The sequence below is a fragment of the Schistocerca serialis genome, chromosome 3 (assembly GCF_023864345.2).
Source record: "Schistocerca serialis cubense isolate TAMUIC-IGC-003099 chromosome 3, iqSchSeri2.2, whole genome shotgun sequence".
In the NCBI taxonomy this organism is placed as follows: Eukaryota; Metazoa; Arthropoda; class Insecta; order Orthoptera; family Acrididae; genus Schistocerca; species Schistocerca serialis.
Window position 1 is genome coordinate 993,190,033 of NC_064640.1, and position 19,800 is coordinate 993,209,832.

At 44.0% G+C, this 19,800-nt stretch overlaps 1 protein-coding gene across 6 annotated transcripts in view; it reads left to right on the forward strand.

Annotated features, from left to right (window-relative positions):
- Window positions 1–19,800, forward strand: part of LOC126471441 (tetratricopeptide repeat protein 39B-like) — a 318,277-nt gene that overhangs the window by 164,516 nt on the left and 133,961 nt on the right. For all 6 annotated transcript variants that reach the window (XM_050099614.1, XM_050099612.1, XM_050099617.1 and 3 more), the window contains exon 2: window positions 4,128–4,221. In XM_050099614.1, coding sequence (XP_049955571.1) covers window positions 4,195–4,221 — 27 coding nt within the window. In that variant the 5' untranslated portion in view covers window positions 4,128–4,194. The remainder of the gene's footprint in view (window positions 1–4,127; window positions 4,222–19,800) is intronic.

Sequence of the window (19,800 nt, forward strand, 5' to 3'; positions counted from 1 at the left end):
CACATCATATATAGCCTTCGTAATACCGAGTGCTCTCGAATAGGTACACAAAACAGTTTAGTTTCTCCACGATTATTTCTGAATTGTTAAATATAACGAACCTGCCTCTTTGTCCGTGTGACGCCATTGTCACTCGAGTGGCAATACCCATTGCCTACTGAGGCCAGTGCCACCCCACGACTCAGTTTTATAAATCAAAGCACCGTTCGTTACGCGCATGTTTGCGAAACTTATATTATGAACGTATGAAGTGTCGTTGTATCTAATCTTAAAGGCACTCAAACAGTTCGAAAAGATTCGCCATTTACTTCCGGTGAATTTTCAGTTCTTCTACATGCGTTTGCTGCAAGTTAACTTCAGGCTTAATTTTTCATTTTCACCGTAAGTATGACATACATTGAAATATATTGTCATAAAACATGCATTTTAGGCTGACCCTTTTTTTTTTCTCTTTGAACTTATACTAATCACATAAGCCGAATGCGTTTAATGTACAACATACGGTTCTCAAGCATTTCACCATTGTTTCAATAGCAGAACAGGTCTAAACTGTTCTTTGTGAGCTGTAGCCAGTCGACTGAAACGTGCCGCGCTCACTGTTTGCAGCGGAAGTCATGCCACTAGTCAACATACGGCCGTCGCCACACTGACATATGTAACACTGCGCGCGGCCTTCAAAATTTCCTCGTCAGCGGGTGGCTGGTTCTTTGACGCATCGACGAGTCAGCTTTTTTGCTCCTGTCGTCTGCTGACATCTGAAGCTCAGCCCAAACCGATGATCGTGCAAATCGCACTCTCGTATACTCAGCGAGTTCAGGTTTGGTGCTGCTTATACTTCCATTTACAGCCAGCCAACTGTCTTTTGGAGGGAATGAAATGTTTTAGCACAAGAAGTACAATTTTTGCATAACCTCTATGTACCGAATTAGAGATATTGTCGACTCAATCGAGACAAACTGTGTATTTAAATTTATTTATTTATTTTTATTTGGTCCTTTGACATCTTGTGTAGATATAGGACAAGTAAAAATGTTATGCAGAGATAAACATTACAAATTTTTCACATAAGGACAATACAAAAATTAACCATAATTTCACATTCAATCTGAATAACATTTACTACATGTATAATTGATATCCCACAAATGAGTCCTAGAGACAATACAGTTAGATAATAATACATACGAACACATTTATGCTTTAAGAATATACAGAAATTAATCATGATTACACATTAAATCTTAGTAACATTTACTACATATGTAGTTGTTATCCTACAAGTGATTCCTATAGACAATACAGTTAGACACTGCATAGATTTGATCGCATTTATTCATTTACTACACCTGTTTGCGATTTTATGTTCCTCAGACAGAAGTGGTATCTGCATTAAGAGTAGAAATTGTGTTTCATCAGAAGTAGCTCTAGTTGTTGTTGTTGTTGGTGGTGGTGGTGGCCTCTTTTAACAGGCTTTCCGTACTTATCATTTTTATTCTGGATGGAAGGTTATTAGACGATTGTGTTGCACTGTGTAGGACACTTTTCTGGGAGACAGATGTTCTGATATGAGAGAGGTGAATATTATTGCAATTCCTTGTTTCATGATTATGTACAGAGCTGTTTTGTTTATAAGCATAAATCTGCTTATGAAACTGTATTTAAATCTGCTTATGAGACTTGTCTTGGCCAAAAAAGTTCCGTAAGTATTCTGCTCACAAATTTATTGTGCAGTTCTCTCTCTCTCTCTCTCTCTCTCGCCGAGAATGAAAGCGTAGTGGGACCAAATGGGAGCGGCCCGTGAACAAACGGAACGAATGGGGAGGGACAGACACGAACAACAACGGACGACCGGGCAAGACCTAACGAACAACAACACGCAAATAGCAACGTGGTCACAAGCGAAACCAAACGAATCCACAATGTCCGCTCGTACACGGAAACAAAGTAATGTAAACACGCTATCTGTAGGCGAGATGTCGATACACTAACGCAAATGTCAGGCTGCCTGCTGAGCGAGAGGCAGGCACTTAAATACATGATAGAGTACGTCGCTATTGGCCGCATGGCGCCCTCACATTATAAGCGGGCCAGGAGCGCGACGGCTGGAGAGACCTCTAGTGAAATTGAGGTCCATGTCGTCTGGCACGGATTCGAAACCCACGGTGCTCGGTACCTGATCACCTTTATTCCCTTAGCGCTTCCGGTGCCAAACAACTCGTAAACAATTTGGATAAAGTTTTAGCTGTACCAGAATGGAAGTTTTCAGCACTTAACTACTATCAAAATACTCTCAAGAGAAAAGTAATTTTGTGAAATAATAGTGACAGTAATAGGGGTGTGGTGGGTTCAATAATTTCTTAGATAGTCGCTGGACAGTGTAAGGTGCAGGGTGTAGGTCTGCATTGTTGTGAACTGAGGCCATTCCAGGTCACAGTTTTCCAATCCAAAAATATCTGCCTCCATAGCTCAAGTTGCATTCTTGTGTGGTGGACCTCGTCTCTGAGGTACCCATTTAGAACCCTTGTCCAAGTTCTTGATTATCAGACATTTGTGCCAATGTGTTTTATGAACTTACTACGTCTAGCGGCATCAAGTGAAGCTACTGGACGTGCTTTCAGAAGAATAGCAATCCAAATCCCCATCTGGTCATCAAGATTCTGGCTTTATGTGGTTACCCTAAATTCTGTAAGGAAAAAGAAGAGCGGGAAGGTTTCTCTGAAAAGAACATAGTCAAAGTTCTTGTCTCTCGTACCCCGATCTGCACTCGTGTTCTTTCTCTGACAGTCTTGTTGCCAAAAGGATGTTGAACCCTAATCCTCCTCCTTCCTGCCTGGAAGAATTTCCGAGCATCTCCAGTGTCTTGCAGAGTGATGCCATAAAACACTGCTAAACGGCTTGCTGTAGACAGAGAGCCACAGGGAAAGTAAAGTTAATTAGTCATTTCTGAAAGTGTTTGGTAGTACACATCAGATGTCATTGGTGTTCCCAGTTCCGTGAAGTTCATCAAACCACACCTTTATGTTCCTAAAATGCTGTTCAGATTTCATTTGTAGGTAGTATTTGTTTGATCAATTTGGCTCCGTTCAATTTGAATGACACACTGTTTGTAAGGCCGTGTGCCGAACGTCAGAAGCCCATTTTTCATTATAAACTGAGCAATCCCACTGTGGAGAAAAACTCAGTTCCCCTAGAAATAAGCACAAAAATGAAATGACAGATATCATAATTTTTTGAGAGCTACTTTCAAACTTTATTTTGCGCATGTCTTGCATATAGTTTCCAATAATGAAGTGACTTTTTTACCATTCTTATACTGGGCAAGGTCTTCTGTCTGACTGCTGGGTCTCCCACTGGGGAATCGGGCAGAAATTCGCCATAAGTATATCGATGTAATGATGCTAGCGTTAACATTGAATGATTTAGTACAATTACAGAAAACCTATAATTGGAATGGCAAGGCAGGGATTGGAATTCTTTTTCTTTAAAATTATGTCTAATACCTTAAACACTGCAATATCTCCAGATGATTGCCTCAGTACCGCTAAAGAGAAGTTCTTTAAGGTAGAAAAGAAGCTATTTAAGATTGAGAACCAAACTAGTTTTTCAATTCAGCAAATATGACTATTGTGTTTGATACATGCTTTGCTTACAAGCAAAATCTTCAAAAAGTCTGCATCTACAAAAAAAATATGAAAAGAAAAACCTATGAAAGATAACAAGAATTGTTGAATGAGCAAGAGATAAAAATGTGCTAATTATAAAGGCAATCGTGCCAGTACTGATGTTTGAAATGAGGTGTAAATTGATATATATATATATATATCTTGACTCAAAATAATGAATATAGTTGATAGGTTTGGCTATTGTTGTGTATTGTCCAGAAGTTGTGGTGTGGCCCTTTTCCCTGAAGTGTGACAAAAGTATTGAGAGGGATACTGATTTTTTTTCTGTGCGAATCTCTCCATAATATATGATTCAGCATTATCATTAATTTGTTTTGAATGTATGTTCCTGTCCTTCATTGGTCAAATGAATGTATGGCAGTAATTCATTAATCAATTTAGTAATGTCCATGGTGTTTTATATTATGTATTACAAATTTGTCATCATATTTTTTTCTGTTTCAGGTTTACTTCTCCATGTAGATACGTGTAATTCTTCCATCCCAGGCTGAATAACATCAGTGAAGACAACATGGAAAATATTGATGGAGATGATGAGGCAAGTAGTAAATTATGAAATTTCGTTGTAGTAACCTACCAGAACAGAAAGTAAGTAAGTAAATTTAATGTGAAACCTTGTGCAATGCAAATCACATGTTTTGTGATAGCTGAAATTACTGAGAATTTGTCTGTGCACTCAAACCTGGAACTTTCACAACAAACAATTTAATTTCTACTTTCAGGTGCTATGAATTCGGTTTATTTGTTTTGTAAAAATGATTTATAATTAAGTTTCATATGTTCAATGTTGGGCTGAAACAAAAATAAAATTATGTGAACAATAAGTATTTACACATATCAAAAAAAGTTTTGCATCACCTTGGTTCTGAGAGTTCCGGAACCTGTACAGAAAATAGAAATAGAGATCAACATAAACACCATCTCTGCCCTTTTTATTGCTCATGAAAACCGCACATTGCATGTTGTACCACAATACTGCGCGACCTTTAGAGATGGTGGTCCAGATTACTGTACACACCAATGTCTCTAATACCCACTACCTTTTGCATTGATGCCTGCCTGTATTCATCGTGGCATACTATCCACAAGTTCATCAGGGCACTATTGGTCCAGATTTTCCCACATCTCAATCGATGATTCGGCATAGATCCCTTAGAGAGTCACTTCGTCCATAAACAGCCCTTTTCAGTCCATCCCAGGCATGTTCGATAGGGTTCATGTCTGGAGAATATTCTGGCCACTCTATTCGAGCAATGTCGTTATCGTGAAGGAAGTCATTAACAAGATATGCACGATGGGGGTGCGAATTGTCATCCATGAAGACAAATGCCTTGCCAATATGCTGCCGATATGGTTGCACTATCGGTCAGAGGATGACATTCATATACAGGGTTATTACAAATGATTGAAGCGATTTCACAGCTCTACAATAACTTTATTATTTGAGATATTTTCACAATGCTTTGCACACACATACAAAAACTCAAAAAGTTTTTTTAGGCATTCACAATTGTTCGATATGTGCCCCTTTAGTGATTCGGCAGATATCAAGCCGATAATCAAGTTCCTCCCACACTCGGCGCAGCATGTCCCCATCAATGAGTTCGAAAGCATCGTTGGTGCGAGCTCGCAGTTCTGGCACGTTTCTTGGTAGAGGAGGTTTAAACACTGAATCTTTCACATAACCCCACAGAAAGAAATCGCATGGGGTTAAGTTGGGAGAGCGTGGAGGCCATGACATGAATTGCTGATCATGATCTCCACCACGACCGATCCATCGGTTTTCCAATCTCCTGTTTAAGAAATGCCGAACATCATGATGGAAGTGCGGTGGAGCACCATCCTGTTGAAAGATGAAGTCGGCGCTGTCGGTCTCCAGTTGTGGCATGAGCCAATTTTCCAGCATGTCCAGATACACGTGTCCCGTAACGTTTTTTTCGCAGAAGAAAAAGGGGCCGTAAACTTTAAACCGTGAGATTGCATAAAACACGTTAACTTTTGGTGAATTGCGAATTTGCTGCACAAATGCGTGAGGATTCTCTACCGCCCAGATTCACACATTGTGTCTGTTCACTTCACCATTAAGAAAAAAATGTTGCTTCATCACTGAAAACAAGTTTCGCACTGAACGCATCCTCTTCCATGAGCTGTTGCAACCGCGCCGAAAATTCAAAGCGTTTGACTTTATCATCGGGTGTCAGGGCTTGTAGCAATTGTAAACAGTAAGGCATCTGCTTTAGCCTTTTCCGTAAGATTTTCCAAATCGTCGGCTGTGGTACGTTTAGCTCCCTGCTTGCTTTATTCGTCGACTTCCGCGGGCTACGCGTGAAACTTGCCCGCACGCGTTCAACCGTTTCTTCGCTCACTGCAGGCCGACCCGTTGATTTCTCCTTACAGAGGCATCCAGAAGCTTTAAACTGCGCATACCATCGCCGAATGGAGTTAGCAGTTGGTGGATCTTTGTTGAACTTCGTCCTGAAGTGTCGTTGCACTGTTATGACTGACTGATGTGAGTGCATTTCAAGCACGACATACGCTTTCTCAGCTCCTGTCGCCATTTTGTCTCACTGCGCTCTCGAGCGCTCTGGCGGCAGAAACCTGAAGTGTGGCTTCAGCCGAACAAAACTTTATGAGTTTTTCTACGTATCTGTAGTGTGTCGTGACCATATGACAATGAATGGAGCTACAGTGAATTTATGAAATCGCTTCAATCATTTGTAATAGCCCTGTATTGTACAGCCATTACGGCGCCTCTCATGACCACCAGCGGAGTACGTCTTCCCCACATAATGCCACCCCAAGACAGCGGGGAACCTCCACCTTGCTGCACTCACTGGACAGTGTATTCAAGGTGCTCAGCCTGACCGAGTTGCCTCCAAACACATCTCCAACGATTGTTTGGTTGAAGGCATATGCGACACTCATCGGTGAAGAAAACATGATGCCAATACTGAGTGGTCCTTTTGGCATGTTGTTGGGCCCATCTGTACCGTGCTGCACGATGTCGTGGTTGCAAAGACGGACCTCACCATGGATATCTGGAGTGAAGTTGCGCATCATGTAGCCTGTTGCGCACAGTTTGAGTTGTAACACGACGTCTTGTAGCTGTGCAAAAAGTGTTATTCAACATGGTGGCTTTGCTGTCAGGGTTCCTCCGAGCCATAATCCGTAGGTAGAGGTCATCCACTGCAGTAGTAGCCCTCGGGGGCCTGAGCGAGGCATGTCATCGACAGTTGCTGTCTCTCTGTATCTCTTCCATGTCTCAACAACATCAATTTGGTTCGCTCTTAGATGGCTGGGTGCTTCCCTTGTTGAGAGCCCTTGCTGGCTCAAAGTAACAATGCGGACGTGATCGAACTGTGGTATTGACTGTCTAGGCATGGTTGAACTACAGACAACATGAGCCATCTACCTCCTTCCTGATGGAATCACTGGAACTGATCGGCCGTCAGACCCCCTCCGTCTATTAGGCACTACTCATGCGTGGTTGTTTACATCTTTGGCCGGGTTTAGTGACATCTCTGAACAGTCAAAGGGACTGTGTCTGTGATACAATATCCAAAGTCAACATCTATCTTCGGGAGTTCTGGGAACCGTGCTGATGCAAAACTTTTTTTGATGTGTGTATTTATCAGTGTTGAGCGATTTTTTAGTAAGTGTTTACACATTTTGATCACATTGGTGTTACTGTGTGGTGTAGCAATAGCTCATAGCAGTATAGCAGCATTACTAATTGTGAATGCTTGGGTTATTAGTGTATTTCATGTTTTATACCAGACTGCAGGTTAAGGTGGATAGGGACTGTGCTTGTTGTTTATAAATGCAGGAGGAGTTGGCCACTTGATGGAGACAGTTGTAAGCTGTGCTGGATGCAGTTGGCAGCATCAGTCTCCTGCTCAGGGCTACAAGCTTTAGCACATCTGGTGCCTGTGACATTGCCTGGGAACATTGATGTTACAGAACCTTTAGATAGAACTGACTTGGTTGGTTAACACTCACCTGAGGTTTAATGGTGAACAGTAGTGAAATTTGCAATTTCTAAATGTAAGGCAAAATTGGGTATTGGCTTCATGGCTGTCTTCTTACACCTTACAAATAGATTTTAGATCTTGTCCATTGCTGAGACTATATCTGAGCCAGCATAGGATACCTTTTCTATTGGGGGCTGAGGCTGATCTTGCTGAAATGTCCAAACAAATCCTGTTGTTTGTTTCAAATTGGAGGTTTTAAATCATTGACACAATTCTGTAACTATCTTGGATGCAGATTGCTTGAAGTTTGGTACTGTGTAAAGAATTGTAGAACACATTTTAATTGGCCAGGTGTGCGCTACACACAGTAAGCTACTAAGACTAAGAGGGTACGTGTGATGTGCACACATGGCATTCTAAGGATATCGAAACGCTTCCACAGGCCCAATAAATTGCATACTGATTTCAGAGAGAGGAGAGTATTAGCCCCATTAATCACAAGGAGCAGCATTCTTCATAGCAGATTGAAGAAAGAAAATGTTGATTTTTTTATTAGTTATTTGAACTAATGTTGGTAATCATCTCTCACAGTGCTAGGAATGGAAACCTGACTGAAACCAGAAATTGAATAGCAGTGAAATTTTAAATGCTCATTATAATTTATTTTGCAAAGGAAAGCTGAACAAACGTGGTGGAGACATGTTTAGAGTAGCAAATAACATAATTACACCTAGTGATGTTAGTAACAGTAGCAAATGCAAAATAATTTGGCTGTAGAGAAGAGTTAGGGTCAATCAAATGTAGTAATTGGGTGTTATTATAGATCCTCAGTGTAGGGAGCCATAGTGGCAAAACATTTCAGGGAAAATTTGGAGAAGATTGCATGTAAACTTCCCAAGCTTATTATAGTATTGGGGAGAAATTTCATCTTACCATGTCAAACTGGGAGTGTCAAGTTATTAGGGTAGGTGGGAGGGACAGGGATTCATACTATTGTTCTAAATGCCTTATCCGAATGGTTCCTCAGAGAATCATGAAATCCTGTAGCTAGTGAGGAGCTGGGACTGGTAAGGTGCCTGGTTACCAAAAAAAAAATAAAAAAAATAACAAGAAAAGGCCATTTATTTATCAAAAGTGGTACTACAGATGTTAATGTATTTCTTAGCACATCTTTATTTGTCCTAAGAAATTTCAGTAAATGCAAACAAATGAACAGTAAACTTTTAGAATTGGGAATTGAGCAATTTAACTGAAGCTAGCAAAACGCTTCACCTTTATCTGGTGATTCTATTCCAACCTAGATTAACAAGCACGGTACTAACCAAAACAGGGAGAAAAACATTTCCATTAGAAGAGTTGCATACCAATAAACTATATGAGTGGACATTTAGTTATCAGCTTAGACCAGACAATGAGCCACTATTAAATAAAACTACATGACAAATGAGCAAAAAGATGTGTAAACAAATTTAAGAAGTGATGCCCAGCTAGCTTCAACTAATTGTAATGTATTTAACGCTGTGCTCGAAAGCCGAGCCAGCCTGAGTAATACTCCTCAATTACAGATTGGGCTCAAACCCAATAAACTGGAAAATTTGTAACATAAACAGACAGAAACCCTCAGTGACAAACATAGTTTGCTTTTTAAAATTTGAATAAAGGTGTACAAATATAATTTGAACCAGATGTGGCTTCGGTTAAGACAGGAAAATTGCATTTGCCTCTATCTATGCTGGTACACATTACTGGCACCACTCATACTAATCACGAATTATCCCCAGATCACAAAGGCAAAAGACTAAAATACACATGAATTAAAACAAAATTCATGAATGTAGCTACTGGTAAATGCTTCTTGGCAACAGTGGGTTTAACTGAAGCCTAAAACACACAGTATAAGAACACCACAGCACTGCAGATAACTCCAAATAGCTTTTTGCATAGCCTTCATAACAAGATGCTCACCAAGTAAGTTCATGTGGCTCAGCCATGCCACCTTGCCTCCAATTTCTGTAGATACCAAATGGCAGATGTAATACCGAGGCTGTCTCCTGTTGGAGTAGAGTGTCATGTTTTTCAGGCATGTAAATTGACAGGCTGACAGTGCAGACTTTCAATTCTGGCAGTTGCTTGCAGCACCAATGTCCCGCCATACGGCCAGCTGCTGCCATTGGATGGCCATCCTGCTGTTATTGGTTGGCACTGACTGTGGCTGATCTAATCTGGGATGGCATTAAGTCAATGCAGCAGACTGTGTGTGCCACTCCCACACCCCCCTCCTGACAGGACACTAAACCATACATTCCTTAGCTACAGGTAGAGAGGCTAAACTGTATTTTCGATTATATATCGAAAGCACATGTGGCTCGAACTGACTAGTTAGGTTAACATCTTAGATCTTCTTGTTACAAACAGCCCCCAAACTTTTTGACTCTGTTGTCATACAACAGGACATCGGTGATTTTAAAACCATTGTAACAACACTGAATATTTGTGTCAGTAGGAATGTTAAGAAAGGTGTGAAGATATTTCCACATAGTAAATATGACAGGAAACAGATTTCAGATTATCTGAGCAGCCAATATCAAACATTTGTCTATTTGTGCTCAAATCTTCATTCTAAGAGTTAAAAACTATGCGTTAGACATACAGGTTCTGTGTCAAGTTGGGAAATATTCACTGTGGTTCAACAGGCAAATATGCCTGGGAAATGAAAAGAGCTCCACTACAAATCTAAACATAACGAAAACATTGTTGGAAATTGAAATCTGAGTGAATTCGAAATTATCTTAAGGAGAAACATGCATTCAACAGATTCGAAAGTAAAATTGTACCTACCAATCTGACAAAAAATCCTGAGACATTGGTCTTCTGTTAAGTGATACAACTTCTTTTGATGCTTCAGTTTATCAGTCAACTGACACCAATGTGGCTTTCATGTCATTTTTAAGCCTTATTCCTGGTCAATAAATCAGCTGCATTTACAACTGTCACTGGTGGATTGGTAACAAGTGAAGTTTATATTGAAGAACATGATTCCCTGGTCAAATTCATGCACCCATACGGTCCAGCTTATCATTCTGTTAGCCTGAAAGATAAATATTGGATTCCCGAACAGCACATCATTGTGAATACTGCAGCACCCTCAGAACTAGAAGGGGACATCAGTAAAATTTGCAGAAGCCATATTGAACCATACTGAAGAAAAATTTAATCCCATGAAGCAGTAGTTTTAAACAGCACCAGCTTGGGAACCCCCCACCCCCCTGCGGGTCCGGGGGTTAGAAATGGCCCGAGGTCTTCCTGCCTGATGTAAGAGGCGACTAAAAGGAGTCCATCCCTCTCAAGGGGGTAGTTAGCGCCTGCGTCCGGAGACGGATGGTCCCACGACCTATATTTGTGGTCTTTTTGGTTTTTCACTTCTCGTTTCTTCCTTCTTTGGTTGGTTCCTTTCTTTGTTCTTCTCCATCTCACTGTCTTCCTTACTCTTCTCCTTGCCTTCTTCTCCTTGCCTTCTTCTCCTTGCCTTCTTCTCCTTTCCTTCTTCTCCTTGCCTTCTTCTCCTTGCCTTCTCTGGTCTCCACTTCGGCGCTTGAGTCAGTCTGTCCTCTCTCTCTTCCTTCCTCCCTGTGCGCGCCTGAAGGCCGCCCCACGCGTTCGCACGCGTAGCCGGTGACGGGGTAACGCGTAATTCCCCGCCCTGGGTAGACAAGTAAGTCACGCACGTACCCCCTGGTAAAGGCCAAGCCCAGGGAGGGGTGATTGCCTGAGCTGATACCTTCTGACCATGCCGATTGGTCCCTCCGTCTGTTTCTCGGGAGGTGTGACCTGAGGTGTAAACATTCACCTAAGGCGGGAGTGCCCTCTGAGAGGGTCCCCATAAGGAAGGAGCGCGCCATTGGAGACGCTGGCAATCATGGGGGATTCCTCCGCAATGGATTTCTCTTCTTCTGTCTCGACTTCTGCCCACAAACGGAAACATGACCAGCCACCAGTGCCAAAAGTACTACCGCCTACCCCACAGTTCCTCATCATTTCTCGATCTGAGGATGGAAAGGATTTTTCCTCTGTCAACCCTTTCGTTATCCAGAAGGGCGTAGATGCCATAGCCGGTACTGTTAAGTCTTGTACGAGGTTGCGTAATGGTACCTTGTTACTAGAAACTGAGAGCGCCTTTCAGGCACAGAAACTGCTTCGAGCCACACTCCTGTACACGTTCCCTGTCCGGGTGGAGGCTCACCGAACTTTGAATTCGTCTCGTGGTGTGGTCTATACTAGATCCCTCGACGGATTGACTGACGAGGAGATTCAGTCTTTCCTCGCTGAGCAGGGCATGACGGCTGTCCATAGGGTCATGAAAAAGGTCAACAATGACCTTGTACCGCCCCGGACACTTTTCTTGACCTTTGATAGTATTAAGCTGCCATCGCGCATCAAAGCAGGCTACGAGGTTATTTCTGTTCGCCCCTATGTCCCGACACCTACGTGCTGCTACCAGTGTCAGCGTTTCAATCACACTCGACAGTCTTGTTCCAATGCGGCTAAATGTGTCACTTGTGGCAGGGATGCCCATGAGGGTGACTGTCCACCTCCGTCTCCTCATTGTGTGAACTGTCAGGGTGACCATGCAGCATCCTCCCGCGACTGTCCTGTCTATAAGGAAGAACGCTGTATCCAAGAAATTCGGGTCAAAGAGAAAGTGTCCACCTCGGCTGCTCGCAAGCTATTCACTAGTAGGAAGCCCACGCTGCTCCCAGTGGGGAAATACAGTACTGTCCTCGCCTCTCCTCAGACTACCAGGGAGGTGGCAACCCAGACATGCGATCTGACCTTCAGCACCACGGTCGTCCGTTCGGCCAGTGCTAAGATCGTGCGGTCAACGTCTCCTCTTCCTCCCGTCACCCCTCAGACACAAGCACTCCCATCAGCTTCTGCCAAGACGAAGACGCAGAAGTCAGATGCACAGGCCTTCACGAAGGAACCGTCCCATGCAGACTTCCTACGTACCTCAAACTCCCAGCCATCGACCGGTACTTCCACCAAACTACCTTCCAAGAAGGCTCATAGGAAACACAGTTCTCCTTCTCCGCCACGGCGCATTTCTTCTCCTGCGCCACCCAGCGGTTGCCGCCCCAGGCCGTCATCCGTTTTGCCTGGCCGCACCGCTGGTAGCTGAACATCTGGCCGTTCACCGGCGGAGGAAGCTCCCCCTCCCGGCCATCTTACCAAGATGGCCGATGAACCTATAGAACCAATGGACGATGACTGTCCGCCTACTGATAGCGGCGGCAGTGCTCGCTCGAAGCCAGGCCCTCAGCGGCCTTCGAGGTGACCCCTTCTTTCATCTTCCTTTTCTTCTTACGATGGCACTTATTCACTGGAATATTCACAGCATTTGCTCCAACCGAGAGGACTTGAAGTTGCTGCTCCGCTTGCACCGTCCGCTCGTCGTAGCCCTCCAGGAAACGAAGCTACGCCCATGCGATCAAATTGCCTTGGCACATTACACCTCTGTGCGTTTTGACCTACCCCCTGTGGTAGGTATCTCAGCTCATGGAGGGGTTATGTTGCTGGTCCGGGATGATATTTACTACAATCCCATCACGTTGCACACTGGCCTGCAGGCAGTTGCCATCCAAATTACTCTCCCGACTTTTACATTTTCCATTTGTACCGTTTACACTCCATCGTCGTCTGCCGTTACCAGGGCAGACATGATGCAGATTATTGCTCAGCTACCTGCACCATTTTTGTTAACTGGAGACTTCAATGCCCACCATCCCCTTTGGGGCTCTCCAGCATCCTGCCCGAGGGGCTCCCTGTTAGCAGACCTTTTCAACCAGCTCAATCTTGTCTGCCTCAATACTGGCGACCCTACTTTTCTTTCGGACACATCTCACACCTATTCCCATTTAGACCTCTCTATACTTACTACCCAACTTGCACGCCGGTTTGAGTGGTATGCACTTTCTGATACATATTCGAGCGACCACTTCCCGTGTGTTATCCATCTCCTGCAGCATACCCCCTCTCCGTGCTCATCTAGTTGGACCATCTCCAAAGCAGACTGGGGGCTCTTCTCTTCCAGGGCGACCTTTCAGGATCGAACCTTCACAAGCCGCCATCGTCAGGTCGCACATCTCACCCTACTTCTTCTCCACTTCGCGTACCAGTCCCCTGGTGGACCACAGCATGTAGAGACGCTTTACGTGCTCGTCGACGTGCTTTACGCACCTTTAAACGCCACCCTACAGTGGCGAATTGTATGAATTATAAACAATTACGTGCACAGTGTCGTCGTATTATTAAAGAAAGCAAGAAAGCCAGCTGGGCTGCTTTCACAAGCACCTTCAACAGTTTTACTCCTTCTTCTGTTGTCTGGGGTAGCCTGCGCCGGCTATCTGGCACTAAGGTCCACTCACCAGTTTCTGGCTTGACGGTCGCGAATGACGTCCTTGTGGCCCCTGAGGATGTCTCCAATGCCTTCGGCCGGTTTTTCGCAGAGGTTTCGAGCTCCGCTCATTACCACCCTGCCTTCCTCCTCCGCAAACAGGCAGAGGAGGCTGGGCCACCTAACTTCCGCTCCTCGAATCGTGAAAGTTATAATGCCCCATTCATCATGCGGGAACTCGAAAACGCACTTGGCCGGTCACGGTCCTCCGCTCCAGGGCCTGATTCTATTCATATTCAGATGCTGAAGAACCTTTCTCCTGTGGGTAAAGGTTTTCTTCTTCGTACTTACCATCGCATCTGGATTGAGGGACATGTTCCCGCATGCTGGCGCGAGTCTATTGTTGTCCCGATCCCTAAGCCGGGAAAGGACAAGCACTTGCCTTCCAGTTATCGACCCATCTTGCTTACCAGCTGTGTCTGTAAAGTGATGGAGCGAATGGTTAACTCTCGTTTGGTTTGGCTGCTCGAGTCTCGTCGCCTACTTACCAATGTACAATGTGGATTTCATAGGCGCCGCTCTGCTGTTGACCATCTGGTTACCTTGTCGACCTTCATTATGAATAACTTCTTGCGGAAGCGCCTGACCGCGGCTGTGTTCTTTGATTTGGAGAAGGCTTACGACACCTGTTGGAGGGCGGGCATTCTCCGCACCATGCATACATGGGGCCTTCGCGGTCGCCTCCCTCTTTTTATTCGTTCCTTTTTAATGGATCGACAGTTCAGGGTACGTGTGGGTTCTGTCCTGTCAGACACCTTTCGCCAGGAGAATGGGGTGCCACAGGGCTCAGTTTTGAGCGTCGCTCTCTTCGCCATCGCGAACAATCCAATAATGGATTGCCTCCCAGCTGATGTTTCAGGCTCCCTTTTCGTGGACGATTTTACCATCTATTGCAACGCGCAGCGTACATGTTTCCTGGAGTGCTGTCTTCAACGTTCTCTTGACCGTCTTTACTCCTGGAGTGTCGCCAATGGCTTCAGTTTTTCTGCCGAGAAGACAGTCTGTATTAACTTCTGGCGCTACAAAGAGTTTCTCCCACCGTCCTTACGACTCGGTCCCGTTGCTCTCCCATTCATGGAGACAACAAAATTTTTAGGTCTTATATTTGACAGGAAACTTAGCTGGTCTCCACATGTGTCATATTTGGCTGCCCATTGTACCCGTTCTCTAAATGTCCTCCGTGTTCTCAGTGGTATGTCGTGGGGAGCGGATCGAACCGTCCTACTTCGCCTATATCGGTCGATCGTCCGCTCCAAGCTGGATTATGGGAGCTTCGTATACTCTTCTGCACGGCCATCCATCTTACGCCGCCTCAACTCCATACAACATCGGGGTTTACGACTTGCGATCGGAGCGTTTTATACTAGTCCCGTTGAGAGTCTTCATGCTGACGCTGGTGAATTGCCACTCACCTACTGGCGCGATATACTGCTTTGTCGGTATGCCTGTCGGCTACTGGGAATGCCCGACCACCCGTCTTATCATTCCTTTTTTGACGACTCTCTCGACCGTCAATACGGGTTGTATGTCTCTGCCCTGATACCCCCTGGAGTTCGCTTTCGTTGCCTCCTTCAACACCTTAATTTTTCACTCCCTGCAACCTTTCGAGTGGGCGAGAGCCACACGCCACCCTGGCTCCAGGCTCAGGTTCGCGTTCACCTTGACCTCGGCTCGCTCCCAAAGGAGGTTACCCCCCGTTCGGTCTACCAATCCCGTTTTGTCGAACTTCGTTCGAAGTTCATTAATATGACCTTCATTTATACAGATGGCTCTAAGACCAATGACGGGATCGGGTGTTCTTTTATTGTCGGGGCACAAAGTTTCAAATACCGGCTCCATGGCCATTGTTCGGTCTTCACAGCTGAGCTCTTTGCCCTCTACCAGGCTGTTCTTTACATCTGCCGCCACCGACGTTCTGCTTATGTCATCTGCTCCGATTCCCTGAGCGCCATCCAGAGCCTCAGTGATCTGTACCCGGTTCACCCTTTCGTGCACCGGATCCAACGCTCTCTTCAGTAGCTGGTGGACGTCAGTTCTCCGGTTAGCTTTATGTGGGTTCCTGGCCATGCTGGTATTCCTGGGAACGAAGCTGCAGATGCCGCGGCCAAGGCTGCGGTCCTCCAGCCTTGGACAGCTTCTTGTTGTGTCCCTTCATCAGATTGTAGCAGGGTCATTTGTCGGCACATTTTATCGCTGTGGCATGCCGATTGGGCTGCGCTTACAGACAACAAGCTTTGGGCCTTGAAACCTCTTCCCGCGGCTTGGACGTCCTCCTCACGCCCTTCTCGGCGGGAGGAGGTCGTTTTGGCCCGGTTGCGAATTGGACACTGCCGGTTCAGCCATCGCCATCTGCTGACGGCTGCGCCGGCGCCGTTCTGCCCATGTGGGCAATTGCTGACGGTCCGCCACATTTTAACGTCCTGTCCGGATTTTAACACACTCCGTCTTGATCTTGGCCTGCCATGTACTCTAGATGCCATTTTAGCAGATGACCCACGAGCAGCTGCTCGTGTTCTTCGTTTTATCAACTTGACAACCCTCTCTAAGGACATTTGATTATGCTGTTTTTTTAATCCTATGCCTGTCAGTCTGTCTTTTATCGTGTTTTCCGTTTCGTTGCTGTTTTAAACTTGTGACTCGCGGTGCATTCCTAACGTAGTCTGGGCACTAATTACCGTTGAAGTTGTGCGCCTTAAAATCACAAAAAAAAAAAAAAAAAAAAAAAAAAAAAAAAAAAAAAAAAGCTTGGGAACCAACATGAAGAGACCCACATATCGGCGTGAGAACCATGGCAAAAAACCCGACTGATACTTTGGAACCTTGATGAAGAAATCAACAAACACTGCCATCTACATGTAACAGAATAAGCAATGTTTGATAACAACATAATACCCCTCTTGCCTTTGCGACCATACATGGTCACTACCAGTATAGGTGCAGAAACTTACTCAACTAGTGCTTTTCAACTGGTTGAGTTATCAAATTTCCATGGTTTTCTTTACTAGTTGTAACACCAGCATTAATCTACCAGATGTCATTCTTGAGTGTCTTAAAGTTATGGGTTCAGAAACCTGTACCGTATTGCAATCCTAACATATTACACATGACTTTTCTTGAAGTTCAACCTCATATGTGGCACCTTTGCTGAGCTGACTGTAAGATCCAACAGGATGCTTCCAGTGCAGAAAATTGTGCTCTTTTCCGTGGAACTGGAAAGGGAAATTTCTGAAAGGACTCTTTTGCAACATTTAAATCTGGACTTGCCTCGTTGTAATTTTAAATTCAGTGCCGTGTTTGTGATTGAGTATAATCGAAAATAATTGGCTAAGCAGGAAGAAATGCTAATAGAATCATGTGCCAAGTTGTAGTTCCTTTCCATTTTTTCTTCCTGATATATCTGATCCCAAAAAGGGTCAAAAAATCTGTGCATTTTTCTTTGCAGTTTTTTTCAGCCACTTTCATGCATTATACTGGCTCACAAAATGCTTAACATTCTGTCACACTTTATTTCTCTGATTCACAGTTAAAAGTTATGAAAGACCTAAAAATAAGCGTTTGCTGCTTGCTTTTTTCTTGTAATACAAGAGCTTCAAACATTGGGTTTTGTTTATTTTCATGCACATTCCTCGAAAAGCCATCCTAAAAGAAGACCACTGTTTCTCATACACTTAAGCTCATGATTTAAAATTTTGCGCAGATTCATTTCTGGGACAGGTCTACACCCACAGCAATCTTCTGGAAAATTGAAGCCCAAAGAGCAAGAGGCCCATGATCACTTGGGATGGAATAACCCAGTAGATAATGGTGACTAGGTTGATATTGTGTCTATGGACTTCCAGAAGGTGTTCTGTACAGTTCAGCACTGTCAACTAATGGACAAAAATGAGCATATAAAATATCAGACCAGATTTGTGATTAGACAGAGAAGTTCTATTTGTTAAGAACACAGCATGTAATTCTTAACGGAGAGAAATCCTCAGGTGTAAAAGGAGCTTCAGGTGCATCTGAAGAGAGAGTTCCTGGACCTTGATGGGGCAGCTGAAAATGTGTGTCCCGACTGGGACTCGAACCCGGGATCTCCTGCTTACATGGCAGACACTCTGTCCACCTGAGCCACTGAGGACACAGATGAATAGTGCGACTGCAGGGACTTATCTCTTGCACGCTTCCCGTGAGACCCACACTCCCAACTGTCCACAATTTACATACGTAATGTACCTAATAGATATTTGCCCATCCACTCATTACTCGTGCACACTAGGGTGATGATTCCTGTAAGAGTTTGAGTAACCTGTGTCCATTCGCACAGATGAAGGTCAATGGCCGGGTAGCCATTTAACTACATATGTAGATAGTAACTGTTCTCGAAAGAACAGATACCATTGATGACTGTGCAACTTCTCTAGAGTAAATGATAATTAATGAAACCCTCAGCTGCCGACAGGTGTTGTTGATAGACCTTGATGGTGACAGCTGAAAATGTGTGCCCCAAACGGGACTCATACCCAGGATCTCCTGCTTACATGGCAGACACTCTGTCCATCTGAGTCACCAAGGACACTGATGAATAGCGTGACTGCAGGGACTTATCCCTTGCATGCTTCCTGTGGTGGTGGTGGTGGTGGTGGTGGTGGTGGTGGCGGTGGTGGTGGTGGTGTGTGGGGGAGATTTAGGCAGGGTAGATAATTTAAAAAGGAAAACCAATAGGTTAAATTTAGATGTAGTGGCAATTAGTGAAGTACGATAGTAGGAAAAACAGAACTCCTGATCAGGTGAAAACAGGATTATAAATACAAAATCAAATAGGGATAATGCAGGAGTAGGTTTAATAATGAATAAGAAAATATGAATGCCAGTAGGCTGATATGAACACCATAGTGAACACTTCATCATAGCCAAGACAGACGCGAAGTCAATGCCCATCACAGCATTAAAAGCTGATATGCCAACTAGCTCCACAGATGATGATGTAATTGGAAGAGTGTAGGTAAGACAAGAGAAATTATTCTAATAGTTAAGGCAGAGGAAAATGTCATTGTGATTGTGGACTGGAATTCAATAGTAGGAAAAGGAAGAGAAGAGAAAATAGGAGAAAATGGACAGAGGGAAAGGAATGAAGAGGAGGTACTTACATGGTAGAATTTTGTAGTGATTGTAATTTAATCCCTAATATTAGTTTTGCGAACCAGGTAAGAAGATTCCTGTATACATGGAAGAGACCTGGAGACGTCGGAAGATTTCCGATATAATGATTATAATAAGACAGTGATTTTGAAACCAGATTTTGAACTTTAAGTGGCAGATGTGGACTCTGGCCATAATTTATTTTTTATGAATTGCAGATTAAAACTTGAGATATGGCAGAAAGGTAGGAAATGTAGAAGATGCACTCTCAGTAAGCATTAGGCAACAGTTGACTTAAACAGCAGAAAGGGATGCAATACAGGACAAGCGGGTAGCTTTAAGAGGTGAAATAGTAAAGGCAGCAGAGGATCAAATGGGTGAAAAGGCAAGACCAAGTACACAAATCTTTGAATAACACAGGAGATACTGAATTGAATTGACAAAAGGAGAAAATAAACAAAACTGTAGCAAATGAAGCAGACAAAACAGAATACAAATGTCTAAAAAAATGTGATTGACAGAAAATGCAAAAGGGAAACTAACTTCATGGTGGTGTTATAGAAGGGGAAGA